The sequence below is a fragment of the Cricetulus griseus genome, chromosome 5 (genome assembly GCF_003668045.3).
Source record: "Cricetulus griseus strain 17A/GY chromosome 5, alternate assembly CriGri-PICRH-1.0, whole genome shotgun sequence".
NCBI classification, from domain to species: Eukaryota; Metazoa; Chordata; class Mammalia; order Rodentia; family Cricetidae; genus Cricetulus; species Cricetulus griseus.
Genome location: NC_048598.1, coordinates 19254782 through 19281879, shown reverse-complemented (window position 1 = coordinate 19281879; position 27098 = coordinate 19254782). Strand labels below are relative to the sequence as shown.

At 36.8% G+C, this 27098-nt stretch overlaps 3 protein-coding genes across 3 annotated transcripts; all 3 read left to right on the top strand.

Annotated features, from left to right (window-relative positions):
• Positions 1–1584: 1584 nt before the first annotated feature.
• On the top strand, positions 1585–2633 carry LOC113836114 (olfactory receptor 6K3-like). Its single transcript, XM_027419066.2, has one exon. It carries the CDS (start codon positions 1585–1587, stop codon positions 2530–2532), a length of 948 nt encoding a protein of 315 aa, XP_027274867.2. The 3' UTR covers positions 2533–2633.
• A 7566-nt stretch (positions 2634–10199) lies between these two features.
• Positions 10200–11190, top strand: LOC100752412 (olfactory receptor 6K3). Its single transcript, XM_027419065.2, has one exon. It carries the CDS (start codon positions 10200–10202, stop codon positions 11145–11147), a length of 948 nt encoding a protein of 315 aa, XP_027274866.1. The 3' UTR covers positions 11148–11190.
• A 7898-nt stretch (positions 11191–19088) lies between these two features.
• Positions 19089–20157, top strand: LOC100752716 (olfactory receptor 6K2). The gene has a single exon (XM_027419045.2). The coding sequence runs from the start codon at positions 19192–19194 to the stop codon at positions 20155–20157; it is 966 nt and encodes a 321-aa protein (XP_027274846.1). The 5' UTR covers positions 19089–19191.
• Positions 20158–27098: the final 6941 nt, after the last annotated feature.

Below are 27098 nucleotides of genomic sequence, written 5' to 3'. Positions count from 1 at the left end.
CTTCTCTTTGTATTCAGTTTGGGATTCTGACCATGAGATAGTGTCACCCACATTCAGGGTAAGTTTTCCCTCTTCAATTAAATCTTTTTGGAATTGCCCTTATAGACACAAATAGGTTTGTTTCCATGGTGATTCTAAATCCAATCAAGTCAGCAGTGAAAATTAATGATCACTACATGGACCCCAGAGAACTTCTACAGGTTCCCAGAGAGTTTAGTTTGCTGTGCACAGATGGGAGAGAATGGGGTGGCTTCCTGAGCTATGGAAGAACTGATCTGATAGTCAAGATACCCACAAATCAAATGTGTAAGTCACTCACATGGTTCATTTTCAGATTCTTCTGAGTAATAAATATGTCTCTTTGATGGCTAACTTGTCAGCCTCAGCAGCATCTGAACTGGGTGGGCACTGCTCCCAGCACAACTCATGAATTCCTTGGCATTGTTTCTAGAGAGCACAGGGTCATCCTAGTGGCACATTCAAGACATCTGGCAGCAAAAACTTCTCTAGAGTCCCACATTTGGCTTTGATCATAGTACCCACACATGGTCTTTTTCACGATACTGGGTCTGAATAGGGAGGGATACTTGAGTAGTCTCTCATAGACTGACACTTTAGGGCCCAGATTGTAATCTGCCACATTTCTCACTGAACATTTCCTTCTAGGCTACTGCCTAGATTTGTCTGCCTTTCAAAAGTTCCCTACATGCACTTCACCCTCAAGTTCTGCCTGGGAACGCACCCCATATCTGGGCCACATACAACGTTATTTTATGGAATGATGAAAGCAAAACTCTGTAAACTTGAACTAAGCATAGAGCAGGATGCATCTTCACACTGGATATATATATATATATATATATATATATATATATATATATATATATGGTAAGAGAACCAAATACTTTATCTAATCTGCTTTGAAGACACTTCAGAGAGTGCTCTTTGATATGTAGCTCAACATAACTTTGAAATTAATATAAAAGGCAATTTTCATCACACCCATATTATACTCGGTTTCAGCTAATGTACCTTAGATACTTTAATTTTTTGAGGAAGAGTTTCTCTGTGTAGCCCTGACTCTCCTAGACTCACTCTGTAGACCAGGCTGTCCTTGAACTCAGAAATCCACCTGCTTCTGTCTTCCAACTGCTGGGATTAAAAGTGTGTGCCACTACTGCTCAGCAAACTTTAGACTTTTGATGTGTTATTTTGATATTTATTTTTGTTTTGTGGTGCTGAAGATCGAATGCAGGGCCTTGGGCATGGTAGGAAAGTATTCTACCAATGAGCTTTGTCCATGCTCCATTTTCTATTTGTATTCTTTACTGGGACATAAGTTTTATGAAAATAGTCTCCTTTCTTCACTACTAGAAGCAACAAATGCATAGATATCTGAGGGACAGCATTGGTACCAAGTTGGTATCTATTTCTTAATCCCAGAATAGAGAGAAATGCATTGTTTTCCTAAATATTGCCTTCCATTTATTTCTTGTATTAACCAATATGTCTGACTTTTTACCTTTCATCTAGGAGTTGAGCTGTGTATTTCTACCCATGAGGATAAACTTTGCTGAGACTATAATGATGAGTAACAGAACCACTTCAGTGACAGAATTTCTCTTCTCTGGATTTCCCCAGTTTGAAAGTGGCAGTTTCCTCTTCTTCATTCCTTTGTTCTTCATTTACATATTCATTGTTATTGGGAATCTCATTGTGTTTTTTGCAGTCAGGATGGATACTCGTCTTCACAACCCCATGTATAATTTCATCAGCATTTTCTCATTTCTGGAGATCTGGTATACCACGGCAACCATTCCCAAGATGCTCTCCAACCTCATCAGCAAGCAGAGGACCATCTCCATGATTGGCTGCCTGCTGCAGATGTACTTCTTCCATTCACTTGGAAATTCAGAAGGTATTTTGTTGACCACAATGGCTATTGACAGATATGTTGCTATTTGTAATCCTCTCCGGTACCCAACTATCATGACCCCCAGGCTCTGTGCTCAGCTCTCTGCTGGTTCCTGTGTCTTTGGCTTTCTTGTGTTGCTCCCAGAGATTGCATGGATTTCCACTCTGCCCTTCTGTGGCCCCAACCAAATTCATCAGATCTTCTGTGACTTTGAACCTGTGTTGCGTTTGGCCTGTACGGACACCTCCATGATTCTGGTTGAGGATGTGGTCCATGCTGTGGCCATCATCTTTTCTGTCTTGGTTATTGCCATTTCTTACATCAGAATCATCACAGTGATTCTAAGGATTCCCTCTGGTGAAGGCCGCCAGAAGGCTTTCTCTACTTGTGCTGCCCATCTTGGTGTCTTTCTGATGTTCTATGGCAGTGTCTCACTCATGTACCTGCGTTTCTCAGCTACTTTCCCACCAATTTTGGACACAGCCATTGCACTAATGTTTGCAGTTCTTGCTCCGTTTTTCAACCCTATCATCTATAGTTTGAGAAATAAGGACATGAAAATGGCAATTAAGAAGCTTCTCTGTTCTCAGAGGATACTGTCTACAACTGCAAGTTAATCTGCTCATAGATGCCTTTTTCTTTAGATTTAACTCCAATATACTAAACCATAAAATTAGCACATAACTCATTCATTATTACACTGATACTCTTCATGTCTTTTTGCAGATCTTCCTGTATTTATTCTGTTTTAATTTAATTCAGATAGCAAATACTTGTCTAGACTACAATGAAGGGTGACATACACAAAACAAATATGAATTTCTAGCCAGTAACATATTTTGTAAACATTAATTTTATACAAAATTATATATATTATATATGCATTAATAACAAACAGAAATTGTGAAAAATAGTACTTAGAATAATATATATAGATGTCAAAATTTATACTTAAATGATATTGCAAACTAACTTTGTGACTTCAAAGAAATCTTTAGTTAATTTTTTGATTCTTAGTTTCAATGTCTGTAATTTTAAAGTAATGCAATTTTAACTTGTGACCTCATATGTAAATTTAAAATTAAGTGAGCTATTCAAAGCTATTTTGGAATATTATTTTAAAAAGCAAGTAAAAGACAAGTGTTAACTGTTGTTATTTGGTATTGACAATGGTTTTGATGTTTTAAGTAATGCTATAATATAAATATACTAAAAGCATGTATTTAGGAATCTTATATGTGGCTATTACTTATAGCATTTTTGTTCCTATTATTTCTCAGAGGTCAGGAAGACTCGTACTTTCATTCTCTTTGAACATTTTGGTTGAATTCATCCAACTTAGACTTTTTGGTTTAAAATGACCCTCACATGTTCACAAAAAATTAGAGATAGATACATAGATGATAATAGGAACCTCCTGTGAGAGGAATTATTTTGTGGTATATGGATTTGATTGCTTTCTACAATTCAAATGTAGATTCCTGTATTAATAAAACAATTAATACCCATATATTACAATTTTATTTCTCTTCAAATTCAATGAATATGAAGTTAAGATTACTATGAGTATTGAAAAAATTTAAGGGTAACAAAGAGTGAAACAAGTATAAAATTAGGATATTTGAGATAGAATTTTAATAACCTGAAATGTCAAATACCCTATCTTTTAAGAAATGGAAAAATAATAATAATTCATTTGGACAAAACAACCAAACCATTATTTGATTCTGTTTGTTATTTGATACACTAATAATCAAAGACATTCACTTTAAAAACATCAACATTACAACAAATAAAGTAAAACAAAAACAGAATAGCATCATCCCTTGGAAGAAGTGAGTTCCCTCAAGTGCTCTCATCATTGGGGTTTGAATGCAAGTGAGGAAGGAGCATCTACTAGATTTTACGAGAGAAAACAAAAGAAAATCCTAGGTGGGAGACTAAACTTGTATCATGAGAGGGATAATCAGAGTTTGGAGAATTAATGGTCTGCTGAAGAACTCTGGATGGTGAAAATGAAATCAAAGTTCATAGGATATTTCCCATTTCACAATGGACCTGTCCACTTGGATTTATTGAGAGAAGAAGTCTGAGGAGAAACTGAAACACACAGTAGAGAAGTGATGTACCAGTAGCTCCCAGGTTGCTAAGACATTTGGAAAGTGTAAGCTATCACAACAGCCATTTTCTTCTTAGACTCTGGGCTAGGCTTTCATTTTAATATGAGCATTTGGATTATTAAAATTTATTCATTATAGTTTGCAATCAGAAATGTATGTTCTCTCTCTTACTCTCCCAGCATTGTCCATCTCTGTTTCACCATTTCTCCTTTTTATTATTCAATGCATACACACAGAGAGCTTAATATTCCATCATAACACCTCATGTTTTAATATTATTAATTTTGTCAGTCCAAGAATAGGGTATCATAACTAGATTGCTAGAAAGAAGGAAATCTAGGAACTGAAATTAAATGGTTTCTCATGAAACAGACTATTTCTTTTCTAAACACAAATTGTTTCTCAACTAAAATGCAAAGACACTTTAGGGGCTTCTTACTTCTATCTGCAATGTACCTGTCTGAGTCACATGAGTATCTTTGCCAGAGGTTACTGATAGCTCCAATTCTTCCATGTTACACAATGTACCTAAGGTCTTTAATTATCACCAAGTAGCTATAGGAAAGCTATACTACAGAATTCAGTTGGAAACAAACCCAATACTACACATACTAAGCTAGCATCCTAATATACATTTTCAGGACAAATGTGTTTACTCAGAATCCACCTCATAAACTGATAGAGATAACTTAGAAGCCATATCCTTAATGAACAATATATGAACACTGGAAACATGAAACATAATTATGATGGTTTGAAGAAGAATGGCCCCCATATGCTCATATGTTTGTGTGCTTGGTCCCCAGTTAGTAGAACAGTTGGGAAAGGACTTGGAGGTATGGCCTTTTTGGAGGAGGTATGGCCTTTTTGGAGGAGGTATGGCCTTGTTGGAGGAGGTGTGGCCTTGTTGGAAGGGGGTGTGTCATTGGGATTTCAAAAATCCATTCCAAGCCAAGTCTTTCTCTCTTTCTCTGCTGCCAGTGGAACAAGACGTAAAGCTCTCAGCTACTGCTGTATTGCCATACCTATCTGCTTCCTGCTGTGATGATCATGAACTAACCCCTGAAAACTATAAAAAGCCACCAGTTAGATGCTTTCTTTTATAAGAGTTGCATTGATTATGGTGTCTCTTCATAGCAATAGATGAGTAACTTACACAGCAAGGTATCAAGCTGCCTCCAAAAGGACATATTAACTCTACAGCAGTAGATTCCAAAGAAAATGATTCATAAAATTACCTAAAGGTCTGTAGGAGCCAGAGGAGTCAAGAACACAAACCACAGAACCAATTAAGCAGGAATCATGGGGCCTCACAGAGACTGGAGTGAAAACCATGGAGCCTATATTGGTCTGCTCTGGGTCCTCTGCATATATGTTGTGTGTAGTTTGATATTCTTGTGGGACTCCTGACAGTGGAAGTGGGTATGGACTCTGACTCTTTTGCCTGCTCTTGGGAACACTTTTCTCCTACTGGATTGCCTCATCCAGCCTTGATATAAGGGTACGTGCCTAGTCTTCTTTTTACTTGTTATGCATTTTCAGTTGATATCTCTTCTGTCAGCTTCCGTGTAACTGGATTTATGTTGAGGCCTTTGATCCACTTGGACTTGAATTTTGTACAGGATGATAAATATGGATCTATTTTCATTTTTCTATATGACAACATCCAGTTACACCAGCACCACTTGTTGGAGATGCTATTTTTTCCATTATTGAATTTTGACTTCTTTGTCAAAAAACAGGTGTTCATAGGTGTGTGGATTTACGTCACTGTCTTCTGTTTGATTCTGTTGATCCACCTGTCCATTTTTTTATGCCAATACCATGCTGTTTTTATTACTATAACTCTATAGTAGAGCTTGAAATCAGGGATGGTTATATCTCTGGAAGCTCCTTTATTATACAGGATTGTTTTAGCTATCCTGGGCTTTTTCTTTTTCCATATGAAGTTGAGTGTCTTTCTTTTAAGGTCTGTAAATAATTAGTTGGAATTTCCAAAGGGATTGCATTGAATCTGTATATACTTCTTTTGGTAAAACTGACATTTTTGCTATGTTAATCCTACTGATCCATGAGCATGGGAGAGCTCTCATTTTCTGATATCTTCTTCAATTTCATCAAAAATTTAAAGTTCTTATCATTCAGAACATTCAATTCTTTGGGAACCAGATGCAGAGATCCACAGCCAAGCGCTGGGCCGAACTCCATTGTACTAATGTGTGTGCATCAAGGTCATGACAGGGGAGCCCAAATAGACAGCTGACCTGAGCTTGTGGGAGCTCATGGACTTTGGAATGAAATCTAGGAAGCCTGCATGGGACTAACTTAGGCTCTTAGCATCTATGTGACAGCTGTATAGTTTGGTGTGTTTGTGGGACTTCTAGTAGTGGGACCAGGACTTGTCCCTGGAGTGCTTAGGTAGCTTTTGGGAACCAACCCCCATTCTGGGTTGCCTTGCCCAATCTTGATGCAGGGGGAGGAGCTTGATCCTGCCTCAACTTGATGTATCATGCTGTGTTTGACTCCCATGGGAGGCCTGCCCCTTTCTGAAAGTAGACTGAAGAGGAGGAGGGGTAGTAGAAGGGAGATGGGGGGAAGGAATAGGAGGAGAGGAGAGAGGGGGTCAGGCTGTAAAATAAATGAAAAAAATTAAAAATAGATTTTAAAAAATCACACTGAAATCATGAGTGACACAGAAAACCTGTGACTAGAGAGATAGGTCAGCAGTTAAGAGCACTGGCTGCTCTTCCAGAGAATTTGAATTCAAGCCTGAGCACCTGTGTGGAAGCTCACAGCTGTCTATAATTCCTGTCCCAGTGAAGCCGCTACCCTCCTCTGGCCACTGTGGGAACAAGGCACACCCACATGGTGGCAAACAGACATATAGGCAAGTAGAAATTGTTTCCTGAATCATGTTTGTGTTACTTCTACATTTTCATTGATCATAATTTTGTTTCTTCTCTTTGCACCTTAATTTTGAAAGTAGTACTGAAAGATAAATATGCTCTATTGTTTTGTTTCTGTTGCTACCTACTTATGCCAGTATTACATAATGAAATAAATCTTCCTCCTCTACAATAAATCGCTACTATTTCATTATTTAAAAAAAAAAAAAGTAAAACATCCCATTTTCTCATTTTTATCTCAGGACCATTTACTTGATCCTGAAATTCTTCTCTGCCTTCCTTTTTTTGTTGTTTTGTTTTGGTTTTGGTTTTTCGATACAGGGTTTCTCTGTGTAGCTTTGGAGCCTATCCTGGCACTTACTCTGGAGACCAGGCTGGCCTCGAACTCACAGCGATCCGCCTGCCTCTGCCTCCCGAGTGCTGGGATTAAAGGCGTGTACCACCACAGCTCAGCCTTCCAATTATTTTAAATGTCATTCATCCAGCCACACACAAGCATCACTGAATTTGCTTCTGAATAGCAAAATAGTCATTATATTAGAACAAATAGTTGTTTGTGATAATTATTCCTCAACACAGAAAAATGCAATTAAATTTTGATGGTAATTCAGTAAGACCATAATTTGTTGGGCTGTTTTCTCTTGAGGAACAGGGGTGGGGAATACAGAAGAAAATGAGTAGGAAGACACTATACAAGAGAGGAAATGGAGATAAATCATTGGTGCACTTTGTGGTGAAAAATAAGAAATATGAAGGGTTCAGCAAATCAATTGGACAAATTTAGACAGACTTGTGGAGACTTTGAAGAAATAAAATGTGGTATTTTTTATTTTCATCCTTGAACTCTCATGGCTTCTAATTGGTAAATTTTTAATAGAAATCATTCTGTATTCTATTCAATTTATTGGTGACACTTGTCAGAAAAATCACCCTCAATACTGCCCCACTTATTCTTTTTTTTCAAAAAACAAAAACTTAACAATGATAGCATCCTTACATGGCATTTTTTTGGCACAGCAGCTCCTAGTGTCATACATAATGTAGAATGCCTTTTTCAGTCATAACAGTGATGGGGAAGGGAAGGAGTTTTCAGCAGAATCTGTAAGAATCCCACTGGGCACTGACTCTCCCTGACCTGAGGGTCTAACGAACAGAAACAACAGAGTATGATCTGCCAAGTGACCCCGGGGGGTTGTTTTCTTTCTGTTATTGAGGGAATAGAACCCCTGTGGAACTCAAATTCCCTTCAGAATATTTCTAAAGATGATTACAATAAAGTTTTAGAGATGTTGAAAGAAGAGACACAGATATACCCAGGAATAGACGGAAACAGCCTGACTTTGACAGAGGTGAGTTTTGGGATGCTGAAATTAGGAGAGCATATTCATTTCTTTTACTTGAAATGAGGTGCCAGTAACTGAATGCTGAGTGTTCAAATAGTGAGAACTTTTGGTGGTGTGTAATTTGAAACTTGGTTGGAACTTACGAGAATTTCATCTGTGTAGCTGTAGGCTCTGCAGAATTACATGAGAAATAGCAGTCAATTGTTTGTCCTGTGCTCAGTTTCATGAGTGTAAATGATGACACTTTCCCTTCCCACCTTTCACATTTACAGATTTTTTCTCTTTTAATTGTGCTTTTAAGTCCAATTCAAATGTTTTCATTACAAAAGAAGCTATTTCCAAGTACCTAGGATCTATCAAGGGTAAACTGTGCCCCAATAGAAACTAGTAACAGTGACAGTGTAAGAATTATGATAGAGACTATCTGGATGATGCATGTGTGAAAATAAAGAAGTGGTGTGTGTGTGTGTGTGTGTGTGTGTGTGTGTGTGTGTGTGTGTGTGTTTAAATATGCAGAGGAGATGACAGTAGCCTTCTCCTGAAAGACAAGAGCAGAATTGAAATGAGAATATATCAGAGTTAGCCAGGTAAATAAGCATGAGCAAAGGGACATCCTAGGAAAAAAGCTAAAAGTCACCAAAGCTCTAGAGTATCGTGGTGAAATGTGAAACTGTCACAGTGAAATATGAGAGCGTGAAGATGGAGAATATTATATAATGTGTCAAAAGCTTCAGATTTGGGATAATGGAAAACTATGAGAGAGTATTTTCTTTAACAGAAAATGTGTATTGACCAGATTTTAAGGATCAAGACTCCGGTGTTCCTGCCGAAATACAGAATGAGTAATGAACATGACTTTCAACACACAAAAGTACAAAATAGTGATTTAAATAACAAATCATCTGAAAAACTTCCCTACAGGAAGATAGAAAATGCAGGAATGATGGTTTAGTGCAAATCAATAACAAAACCTTTCAAAGAGTAGTAGGCTGCTATGCCTGATTCAAAAGTATAATCATAAAGACTGGAATTAATATTGCTTTTACTATTATTATGACAGGGATACGTAAGGCAGAATGGTTTCTGAAGATCAGGAAGGAGCAAAACTACCTAACAAATGCTGGAGGAGGGAACACAATCTAAAGCAGACATAGTTAACATAATTTTCTCAGGTACCTGGTCTGTAAAGGAAATAAATACCATAAATATCAATTATGGGTTCTTTTATAAATCAACTCAGTTGACTAACACATCTCAACATAAGTACTTTTATGCACAGTGGAAAATACAAGACTCAGCAAAGTTATGTAAGCTGCCCTGGTCCCAAATAATAGTAAACAGAATGAAAATTCAGGCTCCATATATTTAACATGATCTACTCGATTAACTATCATAATATGTTCAGCCAAAAGCAAAAATAGAGATATAGGCAGGTTATTATTTTCTTGAATCTCATAAATATCAAATTACACGTGTCATCTAAAGAAAGCAACATTTACATTTATGTGTATGTATTTGGTATGTACATGTTTGCATGTGTGTGCATGAATTGGGCACATGCATGTAAGCATATGCAGGTAGAGGCTGGGGTCAATGTTCTGTGCTGGCTTCCAACATTCTCCACCTTTTGTGAGACAGGTACTCCCATTGAACCTGAAGTTTAGTAATATGGCTAGCTGGCTAGCTAGCAAGATTGTGGGATTCTCCTGAGTTGACCTCCCAGCACTGGGATTATAAGCATTTTCACATGGGTGCTGTGGACCTGAATTCAGGTCCCCATTCTTGTTTATTAAACATTTTACCAACTGAGCCATCGATCTCCCAGCCTCAATATTTACCTTTGTACTGCTTTAACTTCCTTCCATGTTAGTTGAATATGGCCTTTCTCTCATTCACAGGTCACTCAGATGGGGATATGGAGAATGGAAATCTGTCAACAGTGACTGTATTTGTCTTCACTGGGTTCCCCCAGCTCCAGAACGGTGGCCTCCTGTACTTTTTCCCTTTACTCTTTATCTATATCTTTATTGTGTCAGGAAACCTAATGATCTTCTTTGCTGTAAGGCTGGACACCCGTCTTCACAATCCCATGTACAATTTCATAGGTATCTTCTCATTTCTTGAGATGTGGTATACAACAGCCACCATCCCTAAGATGCTCTCCAACCTGATCAGTGAGGAAAAGACCATTTCCTTCGTTGGCTGCCTCTTACAGATGTACTTTTTCCATTCACTTGGAAACACTGAAGGGACCCTACTAACTGTCATGGCTATTGACAGGTATGTTGCCATCTGCAACCCACTCCGCTACCCTAACATCATGACACCCCGGCTGTGTGCTCAGCTCACTGCTGGCTCTTGTATATTTGGCTTCCTCATCCTTCTACCTGAGATTGTGTGGATTTCTGCTCTACCCTTTTGTGGTCCCAATCAAATCCATCAGATATTCTGTGATTTCACTCCTTTGTTGAAGTTAGCCTGTACAGATGCCTCAGTGATCCTGGTTCAAGATGTGATTCATGCTCTCGCTATTCTGATAACAAGTCTGATTATCTCTCTTTCTTACATAAGAATTATTGTTGTTATCCTGGGCATCTCTTCAACAGAGGGTCGGAAAAAGGCTTTTTCCACCTGTGCTGCCCACATTGCTGTTTTCCTGTTGTTTTTTGGCAGTGTGGCCCTTATGTATCTTCGATTCTCTGCCACTTATACACCATTCTGGGACAACGTCATTGCTCTTACATTTTCTGTATTTGCTCCCCTTTTCAATCCTATTATATATAGCCTGAGAAATAAGGACATGAAAGATGCAATTAAAAAACTCTTTTGCTCTCAAAAGGTATTCAATGAATCAGGTAGGTAATTTAAGCTTATGCCTTTTTAACCTAAACAAGATCACCCCCCTCAAAAAGATCCAAAGAATGTAAATTAAAAAAATTATGCAATTGATCACTTTTTTCAATGAACTGGTGGATGGATATATAAATTATATCTTCTGAGAATTCACAGAGATTATAAAATTATAAAATTAACAAATTTTGTCTTAATTTCCCCAACCATTGTGTATATATATATATATATATATATATATATATATATGTGTATATATATATATATATACACGTATATATATATATATATATATATATATATATATATATATATATCCAGAATGGTTAGGTTTACAGCTATGAGGTACATATATAGCCATTACCTTTTTGACTCAGCTTCTTGGCCACTGTTATCTACACTATTATCTTCACAATAACCTGAGAGTCATTATAAACTCATTCTACATCAGAGTGCATAGTAACTCTCTCTCTGTCATTGAGTTGTTAGTCCAAAGCCTTTTAACAAGTTTTAGAGAAAGAAATCTTCTTTGCATCCACACTATAGGCATTTTATTTTCAACTTTATCTCCTTTCCCATGGTGTTTTAATTTCTTTCTTTCCTTCTTTCTTCCTTCCTTCCTTTCTTTCTTTCTTTCTTTCTTTCTTTCTTTCTTTCTTTCTTTCTTTTTTGTTTGATTTTTCAAGACAGAGTTTCTCTGTGCAGGAACCTGGCTGTCCTGGAACTCACACAGTAGACCAGGCTAGCCTCAAACTCACAGAAATTTGCCTGCCTCTGCCTCCAAGTGCTGGAGTGTGTTCTGCCTGGCTGTGTTCTGATCATTTAAGACACATGAATCTCTGTGATATGAATATAGCATTTCATCAATAGGAAATCAGGTTATATTTGGTATTGTGTCAGTCACTATAAAGACAATTGAATTTTTATAGAATGTCAATATGAGTAAACTGAAATTGAACAAATACATGTATTTCATTCATCACTCTAAAATGTTCCTCATTTTTCCCTTTGAAGTAGCAAAATACCTGATTTTGTAGTATATTTAATATTATACATATTGACTTGATAGCTCATATTTGTAAAACTTAAAAATTTACACCAGGGTTTATATATTCATGTAGCGTTTATTATAGCTTAATTATGAGATACACTGATGTGCTATAAATTTACTCTAACTTGAAATTTTACAGGGTTTCTCCATATCATGATCTCATAAATCTAGTAATTATATATTTGGACAAAATTGCTTTCCTAAAATATTGCTTCAAGATAAATTTCAAGAAGTTGATATATTACAGAGAAATGTGAAAATATTTACTATTACTGATAAAACATTGGCTACATCACAGTTGTATAACTGACACATGAATGTAAGACTGTCAACATGACTTGTAGCATGTCATAGCATGATCTATAGCTTAAATCTGATTGCTGTATTTTTGTGGAGCCTATTGATTTGATCATGGGCAAATTGAAGTTGTAGTGTAACTAAAAGAGAATTCTGATATATTAAGTTACAGGCCTCAGTTCTACACATTACTATAAGAATTATAAATTTATAACCTTGCAATGAATGGTCTCTCAGTAGGTTGTAGGCACCTTCCTGTCTCACAATTTTAGATTGGTATTTCTCTTATTTGGCTATTGAGTAATTTCTGGACAACCCTAGGATTCTACATATTATTTCCTGGCAGGGCTTACCCAGGGTAATTGCTTTACTCTCAGCCTTATAGCAAGCCTGTGTTATTCTTCCTCTTTTGTTTCCTCTCTTATTTTCTTCCTCCTCCTACTGTTTCTATTGTGGTGCCTGCTAAGCATTATCATGTATAAGGAAATATCTCACCAAGGAAAAAAAGTGGCTTCAGTTCTAGAAACAGACAATTTGATCTTCTTTGAAACCTTCAAAGTTGATATGGCCTTTGGGACTTTGAGAAGAAGCTGGCCCAGATAAAACAACGTGGATTCCCTACTGGAAAACGGGGGCAGGGGTGGGGGGAAGAATTGAAAAGCAATGGAACAAACAATCAAGAGATGAAGAATGGAAAATCACAAGTGGTTCAGAGTAGCAGCTCTGTGTGTACAGATGAGACCACTGTGAAGATGGAATCTGAGGCAGATCAGAGGAGGAGGTCTGGCAAAGGGTGATAATGAAGACTGGAGAGATGACAACTTAGAGTTTATCAAGGATAATGAAAATATATCTGAGGAAGGAGAGAACTACAGAGACAATGCCAATGACAAGGAGACACTTACATACATAGTAGACTTTAGAAATCTCAACTGATTATTTCTTTACCTAGACACTTGTCCAATATGAGATCTATACTAGATCATTCCTGTTAATTTCCCTGAGTAGTAAGCACATTCTCACTGTTATGTGTCTTTCCTGTGCCTATTCATTCATATGGCCCTAGACCTGACTCCACTTTCATTTCCTTGATGTTCATTCTATTGTTATTATTTAGTAATTTATAATTAAAATTTATTAATATATTATTAATATGTATTCTGTTTACTTTTGCTATGTTTTATTCTACTGTTTTTAGTTTTAGTTTTGACACCTCATTTGTTTTTACTTTGATATCTTTATGACAATAATGTAGCATACTTCTTTAAAAAAGAAAAATCAACCATAGTTGCTTCTTTGCATGCTAAGGAAATCCCATTTAGTTGTAGCAGCTGAAAGCAACTTTTAGTTAGAGCAAAGTGTGTTATCCCCTATGAGTACTCTGTGGGACTTTTCAACACAGTGTAACAATGTAATCATGTGAAGGGGACTTGGTCTGTGAAACTTGTCCTTTCAAAAATGGTGTAATAATCTTCTTATTTTTTTTACTATAGAAGATACTGTTGATATCTTTCTGAGGAGCCTAATTCTTTGAGCTTTTTTTCTCAAAATAAAAAGTCCTTTATTAAGGCAGTAATCTGGAGGGAGAAAGGTATCTATATATTTCATTAATCTTATAAGGTTTGAAAATCTAAAAGAATGGTGTGTGCATGGTGTATTACAATTTGTAAATGTCAAATGTTGTAATTTATGAATTTTTTCAGTAAATTTAAAATGCAACTAATACAATTCCCAGATGTGTCATTATGTATGAATGGGAGATCACCAAAATTTAAGTACATAATTAGGCATTATACAATACAATGTAATGTGTTTTTAACAAAATCTTCTTGAAGTAAATAAACTATTTGTTTTATAGAGTTTCAGAAAACATAGGAAACACCAAAAATATCCTGATCTCAACTTTAAATTTTTCTTTGAGAATAACATTTTAAAATGAGAAGGGCTCTGGCAGACACTGTTGACTCAACTGCAAATTCCAACAGTGGGAATGGAATTTGACATTTTCAGTTGTAGCATTCTTTGCCCCTTTGTCTTAAGAGGTCTATCACTGAGATTAATTAGGAATATCCTAGCGCTTTGGGAGTAACTGTTTCTCTCTTTTACTCACATTTTATTTGATTGTGCAATCATTCAAGAAATTATTTAGAGATATATTTTATGAAAAATAAAAGTCTAAGGAGATCATTTGTTCAGTTAGGAGTCAGGTAAACTCAAATATAAAATAGGTTAAATTATGGACTTATAATTAGTAAGCAGTTCTAACACAATATTAACATTAATTTGAAGTTATCAGTCTGAAAATATGAATTTTAGAAAAAATATTTCTAGCCATCACTTACTATATGATGTGCTACTTAAAGAAGAAATGTAATTTGTTTTGTTTTCCTAAAATTCACACATAGGTTCCACTTTTTGTTTTCCATACAGAAATGATGGGTTTTTTTTGTTTGTTTGTTTTGTTTTGTTTTTTTCTTTTTTAAGAAGGGCTTACACCATATCACAAGGCAGGAGATATTCAAGAGTAGAACAAATTCAACTGATTGTGTAAAAGTTGGGACTATAATTTAAATAGTCTTATACAGTCATCATATGACATGATTAATTTGCTTTAGTCATTGGGAACTTTCCTTGTCTGACATTTGTCTCCATTGAGAAGTCCTGACTTCAATGCACAAAGGATATAAGGCAAAGAAAAATCAATAAAATTACCTTAATTTTCAATAAGCAATAAGTAGGTGAAATATTCAAATGGCCAATTGATTTTTCTAAACTGAGCTGACTGGCCTGGGAAAAAAATCAGGCCAGCCCCTCCAACTTCCCACTTCATCTTCCCAGGGATCTCCCCTCCTTTACTCTTGCAACATTACTCAAATCTGACTCTTAGATTTTCTTCATTTTGACTCATTAAAGCATCAACACCATTAGGAGACACACAGAAAGAAGGGCAAAAAGAAATAAAGGAAGAAGAGTAAATCAATTCTCATGTCAGGAACCCCCAAGCCCATTTGAAATGAGCTGAAGATCCTTGGACCTGAGATTCTCCTAATTACTAGCCTGAGATCTTTTTCCCAGATGAAGCCATTATGGGGATGATTTTTTTTCCTACTATGCTTGAGTCATTTATGTACAATTCCCAAGACAGCCAATCATTTTACTCATATTTAAGAAACAATAAAGAGGGAAGAAAATGTGGGGAGAACCACAAAGAGAATCGGATCTATTGTATCACCGACTGATGAAAGAAACTGAGTTTAGATAGAGGACTCAGGGTGGAAGCATAGTCAATGAAGTTAGTTCTCCTGTGTCAGTTAGATACCTCAACACACATCAAGGGAGTCTTCGTTCATGTTTATTCTGACTTGGACCCCAACAGCAGCAAGGTCAGTGGTTTCACTATTTGGATGGGTGATGGGAGAAATATAGAGAAAAAAAATGGCACACCCACAATAGTAATGGTCAATGCCACCAGGAACGTAAATGCTGTGAGTAGCCTTTGGGTTGGCTTTTATGAAAAAGTATTCTAGACTTAGTCAGTACAACATATAAAGGTTTGAATTAGTAGATTTCACTACACAAAGGACTGCTTTAAATTTAACATAGACGGGCCCTGAGATTGATTTCTAAAATGTTTCAGGAATGGTCCCATAATTATATGTGCTTTTCCAGTCAGGCTTTGGAAGTTGACGTCGTGGCAACTGTGCTAGACCCATCACTAATGAAATCTGGATAAGGGTAACAGAATTCAATGGATAAACATAAGTATTCCTGCTATTGGCTCAGGATTTCCTCATACTTTCTGTGGCTTCATAGCACAAATTTAGAAAATACAGAAAGGTCTGAGTCTACTTAGAAGTTACTTTCTTGAACAAGTATGTGATTCACATTTTAGAATCATGTTCTGGGGGCAATAGTTAGAAGATGTGCCAGCTACAGTTGAGAACATCAAGATTTATATTTTTGAAAAACCAAGAAAACTTGAAAACTATTTTAAATAATATATATATATATATATATATATATATTATATATATATATATAATAAACACAGATAACAAGCCATTTTCTCCTACCATATACATACAAATATATCACAAGTAATAGACTAAGCAGCGATGTAAACGCTACAAGAAATACACAAACTTGCTTAGAAAACAAAGAAGTAGAGATCGAAAGGAAATAAGAACAGGATATTTCTGAAAAGAGAGACTCCTCTTACAGATGTTTAGAAACTGAAATGTATAAGTTACATGAGTAAAATAAAATTCCCTTCTATAACTGAATGTGGAAGTAGCAAGTTCCTATAGCAATGGGAGATAAAGCAACTTTAATTTCTACAGAAAATAAGAACTAATTTCACTATAGAGTTAAAGGAAAATGATTCAGTTATTATATGCAAACAAGAGAAGTTTGATGGGACTTAATCACATAATTGGGAGTTCATAGATAGTGAAAATAAAAGAATTAAATTAAATATAATTTGACAATTGATGTGATTGGTAAACTATTGGAAAGAGTAATAAAATTAGTATGCTTGGCATATATAGGAACAAAAATAAGAAAGTTAGCAAGGAACCATATTGAAAGCTGATACTAAGGTCATGTACAAACTTGTTAAGGAGTATCTTTTTAAAAAGAAATTTAACTTCCCACTAGTCAGGGACCGAGAAGGATGAACTCAAGGGTTTGTTGACACAGTTGCTTTCTTAGGAGGCCATCTTTCCCAGAGTCTACCTCAGTGTTTCCATTGAAAATGACCAATTTTTTTTCTTACAGAAACACCAGTCACTAGGCTCAACCCTAGTCACCTTATTTTGACTCAATTACACCTTTGGATGCTGTGTGTGAAAATGGATACATATTCTGAGTGGTCCTGGGGGTTAGAAACTCAACATGTGGTTCCCAAGTGGGCTGGTCTCATGACACAATAGGTGGCACTAAAAACTGGGTAAAGGTAAAGCTTCCAAGGGGGAAGTCAGTGTGGGGTCAAGAGAACAGTTCAGAACAGAGATTTATAAAGCAGTGTTAATGAAAAAGAACAAAGGGAAATTGGGAATCTTGAATAAATGAAATGTTGAAATTAAATGACTCTTCTGTGTGGAATGGAATACAGATCAGAAGAATGAAATAAGAACAGAATATTGAGTTATCCACATACTTGGGAAATGAAAATGGAATATCTAAGAATGAAACCTGAGTAGGGTGGACTCAACAGGCAGGTGACTGCTGAGCATTGCACAACTGGCCTTTGGAGGTGAGTGGAAACCAATATGGAAAGATGAAGGTAAATAATTTATTAGAAGAGATTGGGGAACTAGAGAGAATTACCCAAGGCATTAGGAAACAAACTTTATATAAAGAAAAAAATAGTCTAAATTTAGATGCATTGTCCTCCAAGCAAACATATTTGATACTGAAAGAAAAATAAATCAGTAGAAACTGTGAAAGAAATCATTAGGAGAGGAGAGTAAATGAACCAAGAGGATGCCCTGTGCTTTGTTGTTTTCTGATTAGAGTCCATTGCACTTTACATGTCTCCCTTCCCAATGTGCCCCCAAGAATTATAAGAACAAGCCTATCCTTACAGCTTAACATACTCAATTTTCACAAATAGTGTCATTTTGTCAAAGACTTCTGATACAAAACACTTTCTAGTCTCTCTTAAATAAGAGCTGACAAAGTGATAGGAGGAAGAAGGGTGGTACATCCTTTAAAGAACAAACAAAAGCACCCTTATACTTTATCTTCTGAATCATTTTTAAGTATACACATATGAAGAGGTGGTGAGCTAATTAGAAGAAAGGGAAGAAGATGGGGTAGAAATCCCCAGTGATGGCTTATTATTATCCCTTAGATGCCTGCTTGTTTTCTAACAAGAGTGTGAATCCCGGTGGCAGAGGAGGTGGGGAGGAACTGAGAGTATTGGGAGGGAAAACTATAATCAAAATATACTGTATGAAAAAACTATTTTTAATAATAAAAGAAAATTTTCACATCATGTGCCAAGAATCAGATGAACTCAATCAAAAGAAAAAAAAAGCATTGTTGGGGAATCAGTACGGTTGGAATTCAGGAATGAGAATCATTTTCATCCCTGTTTCTTGAAGTCCTCCTCCAGATATCTAAAAATGATGGTTTTCAAATATGGTTTACTGAGCAGTGGATAAACATCGCCTGCAAATCTTCAGGCTTTATCTCAGACCTCCTGAAGAAAACTTACATTAAGGGCACCCAGGAATCAGCTTTGACAGCCCACTCACTGATTCTGAGCCATGTGAGAACCTGAGAATTACTAGGTCTACTATGGGTTGTGTTTTCTGTTTTCCCTTATAACAAGATTAGTTGAAAGCCAGTGCAGAGTGCATATGATTTCATTATTAATCCCTCTTCATCTACAGCCACAGTGCAGGAGTCTTCTTAAAGACTGGTTCTTGTTCAGGCCGGGCGTTGGTGGCGCACGCCTTTAATCCCAGCACTCGGGAGGCAGAGGCAGGTGGATCTCTGTCAGTTCGAGACCAGCCTGGTCTACAAGAGCTAGTTCCAGGACAGGCTCCAAAGCCACAGAGAAACCCTATCTCGAAAAACAAACAAAAACAAAAACAAAAGACTGGTTCTTGTTCAGCGTGTTTTCCCTTGGAATTATAACAGACACTTTCTAAAAAGCTTGAGTGCACAAGGAATTGTTGACACTCACACTTCTCACTTGGAGATGCAGTTCTCCAATTGGACCGCTGCTCAGGAGTTCATTTTTTCTGCTTTCCCTTGCTCCTGGGGCCGTTCCGTCATCTGCTTCATTCCACTGCTCTTCATCTATGCTTTCATTATTGTTGGAAACCTGGTTATCATCACAGTGGTCCAGCGGAATGTGCACCTCCACACGCCCATGTACTTCTTTATCAGTGCCCTTTCCTTCCTAGAGATTTGGTACACCACAGCCACCATCCCGAAGATGCTCTCTAGCCTACTTAGTGAACGAAGGAGTATTACCTTGAATGGTTGTGTCCTGCAGATGTATTTTTTCCATTCCACCGGCATCAGTGAGGTTTGTCTCTTGACAGCTATGGCCTTTGATCGATACCTGGCCATCTGCAGCCCTCTTCATTATCCGACCATCATGACTCCCAGGCTGTGTGCCCAACTGACCCTAGGTTGCTGTGTCTGTGGCTTTCTCACACCCCTCCCTGAGATTGCTTGGATCTCTACCCTGCCCTTTTGCGGCTCTAATCACCTGGAGCACATCTTCTGTGACTTCCTCCCAGTGCTGCGCCTGGCCTGCACAGACACCCACACCATCGTCATGATTCAGGTGGTGGATATTGTCCATGCTGTTGAGATAATTACAGCAGTGATGCTCATTTTCATGTCCTATGTTGGTATTGTGGCTGTGATCCTGCGCATCCGTTCAGCTGAAGGCCGCCGCAAAGCATTTTCCACGTGCGTCTCCCACCTTACGGTCTTTCTGCTCTTCTTTGGCAGTGTGGCTCTCATGTATCTCCGCTTCTCTGCTACCTACTCCTTGTTCTGGGACACTGCCATTGCTCTGGCCTTTGCCGTTCTATCCCCCTTCTTCAATCCCATCATCTATAGCCTGAGGAACAAAGAGATAAAAGAAGCCATAAAAAAGCACATAGGTCAAGTGAACATCTTAATTCATAAGAACAGAAACCTCACATAACATCTCTTCTTGGGGAGGGCATATTGGTTCTCTTTCATTCTCACCGTTCAGAAATCTTTTTATCATCCTTTTACTGAAACTTGTTGCCGAAATGTCCCTGATACATGAAATTTACAAATAACTACATTAGATTTAATTTTTATTTTCTTATGTGTTCATGTGTATGTATACATGTATTGGGAATGCATGTTTTCATGTGTGACAAGGCTAGAAATAGACATTAGATGTCTTCTTCAATCACTTCTCTGCCTTGATTTCTGAGACAGGGTCTCTCATTGAATCAAAAGCTTACCCGTTAGCTGAATTGGTTAGCCAGCAAGGCTAAGCAGATCCATTGTCTCCACATGGCAGTTGCTGCGCCCTGCTTTTGTTGAATGGAAAGCATTTGACCACCTGACTCATCACCCCACCCCCTAAATTTGATAGTTTCCTTTCAATATTATCAAATCCAACATATTTTGGGGTGTAACTTCATCAACTGAACTTGTTATGTACAGTAACTTTATTTTGCTGAAGTTATCTTGATAAACACTTTAATTTCAGCATAACTGGAACACCTATTTTATGATTTGCGATGAAATTCAGTAGGTAGAGTGCTGATCTACCATGCATGAATCCCTGAGGTTTGTTCTCAGTACAAATAAACAATAAATAAGACAACAAGGCTGGTGTGGTGGTACGCGCCTTCAATCCCAGAGGCAGAGGCGGGCATATCTCTGTGTGTGTGAGGCAAGCCTGGCCTACTTAGAGAGTTCCAAGACAGCTGGGGCTACGTAGAGAAATCCTGTCACAAAAAGTTGCTGGGAATATATCAAGTGCCACTCAGTATAGAATTGAGGAACAACCCTAATCCATAAATTGAGTATTTGAATTTAAGCTGTTATATGCCAAAGTAACAGTTTTTCATAATAAATTAAAATGTATTCTTTTCAGTGTATTCTTGTGTGTCATGCTTATTAAGCAGTGTATATAATAAATATCTATTGAACTAATAAACAAACATCATCACCCTAAGTTCTAATTGTTGTAGCTAACAAGCCAACATATTGAACAGAAATCCATTTTCAAACACTTTATTCCCTTGGCTTTCAAGATCCTATACTCTCTATGGTACAGTGTTAAGGACTTCCTTTACTGACATCCCGTCATGCATGGTTCATAAGGAGTAATTTTCTCCAGGACCTATGCTTCAGTTTGGATGGGATAAAGCTCATTACACTGTATATACTGGCAAAATTTTACCCCTCCTTCCTCCACTAACACAAACCCTGTAGTTGTTAGCCTACTTTCTGTGCTTCTCTTACTTTCATTCTTAAAAGCTGTAGAAAGACAGAGGTAACAAGAAAGGTCTTACTTTTCAATAGCCAATGCCATTCAACCCTGAACTTGGCTGAAGAAAACAGGGAAAGGAGGAAAGTTTAGTGTTGTGGGTAGAAGTTAAAGTAAGATTACATGGGATACTTTATTTTTGGAATGAGAGAAAAATGACAAAGGGACTCATGCAATACTGTTGCATCTCGTGATTGTCTTTCTTTCTGCGGATTTGTGACTTCACTTAATAGTATACATTCTAAGTCTATAAATTTTCTTGAAATTTGTGATTTCACAAAACTTACATGAAAATATTGTATTTTAATGCTGTGTAAGTACTTAACAAACACCATTCCCTTGTTTTCTGTAATATCATTATAAACATGATACTTATGATTAACTGTTGTATAAAAAATATTCTGTGTCCTTTTCTCACCATGACAATTTTAAATTTTGTATTACGTGATTGTTTTCTAGGCATAGCCAATGCCTCTAGAAATTAATATAGCTAATTATTACCTCCATACTCTCCTACATTGAAGCAAAGCCTCCTACTTCCTACAGAATGGCTTATTTCTTAAATACCAGTTTGCTACTCTGCCTGGGAACCTTCCACAGATAAACGTAATCTCTGCAAATTATAGCATTTTCACTTGTGTGTGTTTGTGTGTGTGTGTGTGTGTGTGTGTGTGTGTGTGTGTGTGTGTGTTTGTGTTGAACACAAACTATTCCAACCTCAGAGAAAAATAAAGGAGTTAAAGCTTGTGGTATGATGACATTAATGGTACATTATGAATATAACCGGCATGAGTACACAGAATTCAAGAAACATGCTTTCTGATTTGGATATAATGGGAGCTACTAACACACACACTGGTGACTTTAAGTTGTTTACATACTTGCTTAACCAAAATTTCACTGAACTTATTAACACAATATTATTGCAAAAGTAAAATAACAATATAAATTCATACTTGCTTTCTGTTTTTGATACTAACAATGCATTTTTCTATTTATTACACATTTATATTTTTAAGACATGTATTGTCTCCTATATTTTGTTTTCAAAGGTAATTTGTAGTATTCATTTTATCATTCCTATTATAAAAGAGAGAAAGATGGGTTATAGTGGCTAAGTGACTTGTCTAAGTATATTTATTTTACAAAAGGCTAAGCTGTAGTTCAAACTCAGATGTAACCTTCTCCAAAAGCTTTGCTTTAACCACCATGAAATATTTTCTAATACCATTGCTTTGAGAAAATGGAGAGGTACCATATAACCTGGGATATCAGTCAATAGACTGGGATTCTATTTGTTCTATCATGATGGGAATCACAAATAGCTAAGGCCTAATTTTGATTCTTCAAGGAGCCCACAGCTGAGATCCGGACCTGTCCCTGGTGCATTTGTTGGCTTTTATATCCCCCATGCCGGGATGCCTCTCCTAGCCTTGATGAGCTTTCTGCCCACTCTTAACTTGTGTCTAAGTCTATGCTCTCTGATGTTCCTGTTCCCAGTTGCTTCCTGGAGCTCTTCTAGTGCCTCCTCATTGGAGTGCGGGATGTCTGGGCCTCACAACAATACTGTGTTAGTTACTTTTCTATTGGTGTGATGATGAAACACTATGGATTACAGTTCGAGAGGGTTAGAGTCCATGATGGAGGAGCAGAGGCGACTGGTGGCAGACATGATGGCGGGAGCAGTAGCTGAGAATTCATATCTTAACCGAAAGCACGAAGCAGAGAAAGTTCATTGAAATGGCATGAGTATTAAAACGCTCAAAGCCTGCTTCTAGCAACATACCTTCTCCAGAGAGGCAGCACCCCCTAAACCGCCCATACAGCACTACCAACTAGGGACCAAAGAGTATGGAAGATGTCTCATTTAAAGCACCAAAAATACTAAAAGAGAAAGCCTATTCCTGGCACTGGATTGTTTTACTTGTGGGACTGTGATATCTATTAGGACCTTTGTTCCCCTATTATGAATGAACTCCATTTAAATATTTACATATGTGTACCTGTGTATGTTAGGAAGTTTCTGTAGTAGTAAGTTTCCATGTGAGTCTTGTCAAACATCTTCAGTGTTTGTTTTCCCTCCTCTTCCCTCTTCTTCCTGACTCTCCTCACCCTGATTTAACCCTTCCAGCTTCTTTAACCCTCCCTAACACTTTATAGCACTTTAACCCTCCCTAACACATCCCCTCTCTTGAAAGGCCCTCCTTCCTATAGTTCTTTACCGGTTTCCTGACTTGAAAGGGTATTCCATATGCAAGTGAAGGTCTTAAGATTCCAATCTAATACCTACAAATGATAGAAAGCATGGACATTATGTTAGTTATTCCGGATGGGTCTGGGTTAGCTCTCTCAGAATGATTCTCTCTCCAACTATTTACCCATGGCTTTCATAATTTCATTTTTCTTAATAGCTAGGTAATAAGCCATTATATGAAAGTACCACATTTTCATTATCTCTTCACCAGTTGATCAAAATCTAAGCTGTTTCCATTTCCTGGCTTTTGTAAATAGAGCAGGAATGAACATGGATGGACAGGTATCTCTAGAGTTTTACAGATACCTATGGAAACCCTATGCCCCAAACAGAATATCTTTTTCATTTTCTGAACAATATGTCTACTATTTTGACACACCCTAATAGTCAAAGTTCAAAGACATTTTTAAATATGAAGTAGCTCCAGCAAAATAAAAGGCTAAATCTCAAGAGAATGGATTAATGATGAATTCTATTCTATGGGAAATATTAGTTTCATATTAACTTTAATGTTTTGTCTTTGTTGATGAATCAATAGAGAAAAATTGACTTTAAAGTAAGTTTACAGTATAGAAAGTGTAAATTTTTGGCTATGGAGCTCTTGGATCTTCTGAGGCCAAGAAGAGGATATCAAATACCTCACTTTGTCCTGATGCTGAGACCTGAATGAAGCAAGCTGTTCAGGGCTGATTACTGCTGTGTAGATATGCCCAGAGCTGATAACCAAGACCCAGAATGACAGCCCTCCAAATCACCCCACCCATGCAAAGAAGACGTCTCTTGTAAAATCATTCATTTTATAATTTCCCTAAGGTTTGATTAAAAAGTGAGTCAAAACAGCAAACAATGTCCTTTAAAAATTAAAAGCTCCTTTCACAGTCCAGAATTAGCTTTTACTCTTGTCATTTCAGACCATCAAAGGCTATTTTCATGTAACTATATTTGAACATGTGTGCATTACTCTAATTACTACTTTTTAATTAAATAATTTCCTTCTTGTGACTTCTCTTTAATCTATCTGTACATGACCAATTATGAGTTTTTAATTAACAAATTAATATTCCTTTATGTAACTCACTCAATGAGCACAGTTTTTGACCATATACTCTTTCTATGCGATCTGCCAAGCATTATCTTCTTTTAAAAGACTTTTATAAAATTTGAAATTATAATTACAACCTTCTCTTCCTTCCCTTTTTCACTCCAACCCCTCCCATGTATCCCTGATTGCTCATTTTTAAATTAATGGCTTCTTTTTACATTAATCATTGTTACATGCACATATGTATATACATATTTATACCTAAGTATAACCTGTTCATTCTGTGTAATATTACTTGTGTATATATTTTCTGGGAAGACTATTTTTCCCATTCAACATCACTTAGTTGTCTGTAATTCTTTGTATAAGTTGAGACCTTGTGGGCTTCCCATCTACTTTGGCATGTCTATCAATGTCATTCTTGTGCATCTCATGTTTAGGCAGAAATGGTGGTGTGACTTTATGGTTTCATCAAATATATGTCAATTTATTTCCTTGTCTTGTATATGTTTCCCCTTGGATTTTGTTGATTGTTTTCTTGAATGTGCAGAGGCTTTTCAACTTGATGTACCACTTGTCTTTTGTGGTTCCTGCTTTTTTGTTCAGACTCAAGAAGTCATTACTTAGACAAGTTTCATGAAGCTCCTTCATATTTTCCCCGATGAGTTTTACATAGTTTTAATATACTCAAACAAAAATTGATAGGAAAGACAAAGGCACCTGAAAGAGATGTCCAAACTTGAACGTGGTGTGGTCAGCGTCATCTGTGTCAGCCCTCAAGCAGGTGTGGTTAGCATTTCCCCTTACAGGTACCAGTTTAGTAAATATGTTGTATCACATTGCTGAGGAAACTCTGCCTAGAGTTGAAATGAGGAAGAGAAAATATTTTATTTTTATCCAAAAGATTTGTTAGCTATCACACATATTGATGTGATTAACTCACATAATTTATAGGATTCTGCAAGTTATATAGTCTCAATTATTTGTATGAAAACATAATAAAAAGGCTGGAATACGAAGTTACATCTTGTAGTTATGGCTTTGAGGTATTCAAATACTAAGTCAAGCCCACACCAATATGAATGTTACTGCATTCTGTTCCTTGCTTTTAGTCAGTCTTCCCTTAGTCCATCAACATTTACAGTTCTGGTCTCTATTTCTGCGTCCATCTCACCATAAGTACAAAACATTTAGTAACCTATAATCTCTCTCTCTCTCTCTCTCTCTCTCTCTCTCTCTCTCTCTCTCTCACACACACACACACACACACACACACACACACACACACACACACACACAGTGGCCAAATCGACTGGACTGGACTGAGTGTCATGAAAAAAAAAAGTCTTTTCTAGATAGTGCTTTGAAAATTTAATATCAACACAAAAACAAAGAAATTGGACACATCCTAAATTACATCAAAATTCAGTTCACTATGTGAAAGACTTAAGTGTAATATAAAACTGATAGAAGAAAGAAGCCTGGGAGAAGGCTTTATGACATAGGTTTTGACAATGATTTCTGGGATACAGGAACAAGAGCATAAGCAACAAGAGCAAAGGGGATATGGGTGGAGCTGGCTAACACCTTTGTGCTTCGTGATTGTTTGATCATATTTTGTTTACCTATTTTTCTTTAATAAAGTAACTTAAAGGAACTTTATCTTAGAAAGAATTTCTACCCCCTTAAATATGTATAAAATGGTATCGTTTCTGCCTCATATCTTAGGCATGTCCAAACACTGTGAAATATATATATATATATATATATATATATATATATATTTCCAAACAATGATTATTGTTTCATTAACTTTAAAATATTGTCTCATTAACTTTAAAATAAGCATATTCACATATCTTACTGTTCTGTACTTTCTATTTGAATGATTAAAGGTACAGCTGGATCATATTTTTAGGAATTTAATCTATGAAGTCACACATAAAATCTCTCAATTTTTAGAAAGATCCGGGAGGAAATTTGAATTAAGTTATTGACCAAAAGGTAGTTAAATACATGAAGCTGGGTCTTGGCAAAGTGGTTGCAATGTACTTCCTAGAAAGAGATCAGAACAAGAAAGTCACGTCTTTGAATTCCCTCAGCTCTCCAGTGTGGAGTCCAAGAAGGAGCAACCTGGAATTCTTTCCTGATTTATAAATTCTCTGACCTTCTAAGAGCTAATACTGAATAAAACACAAGCCAACACAGCCACTTGCCTTTCATCTGTCACTGTTTTTCTGGAGTACTTTTGCATCTGTGAACTTTGTTTTCTTTCCTTTTTTAAATTCCCATTGAGGCCCTGAGAGCCACAGCCCC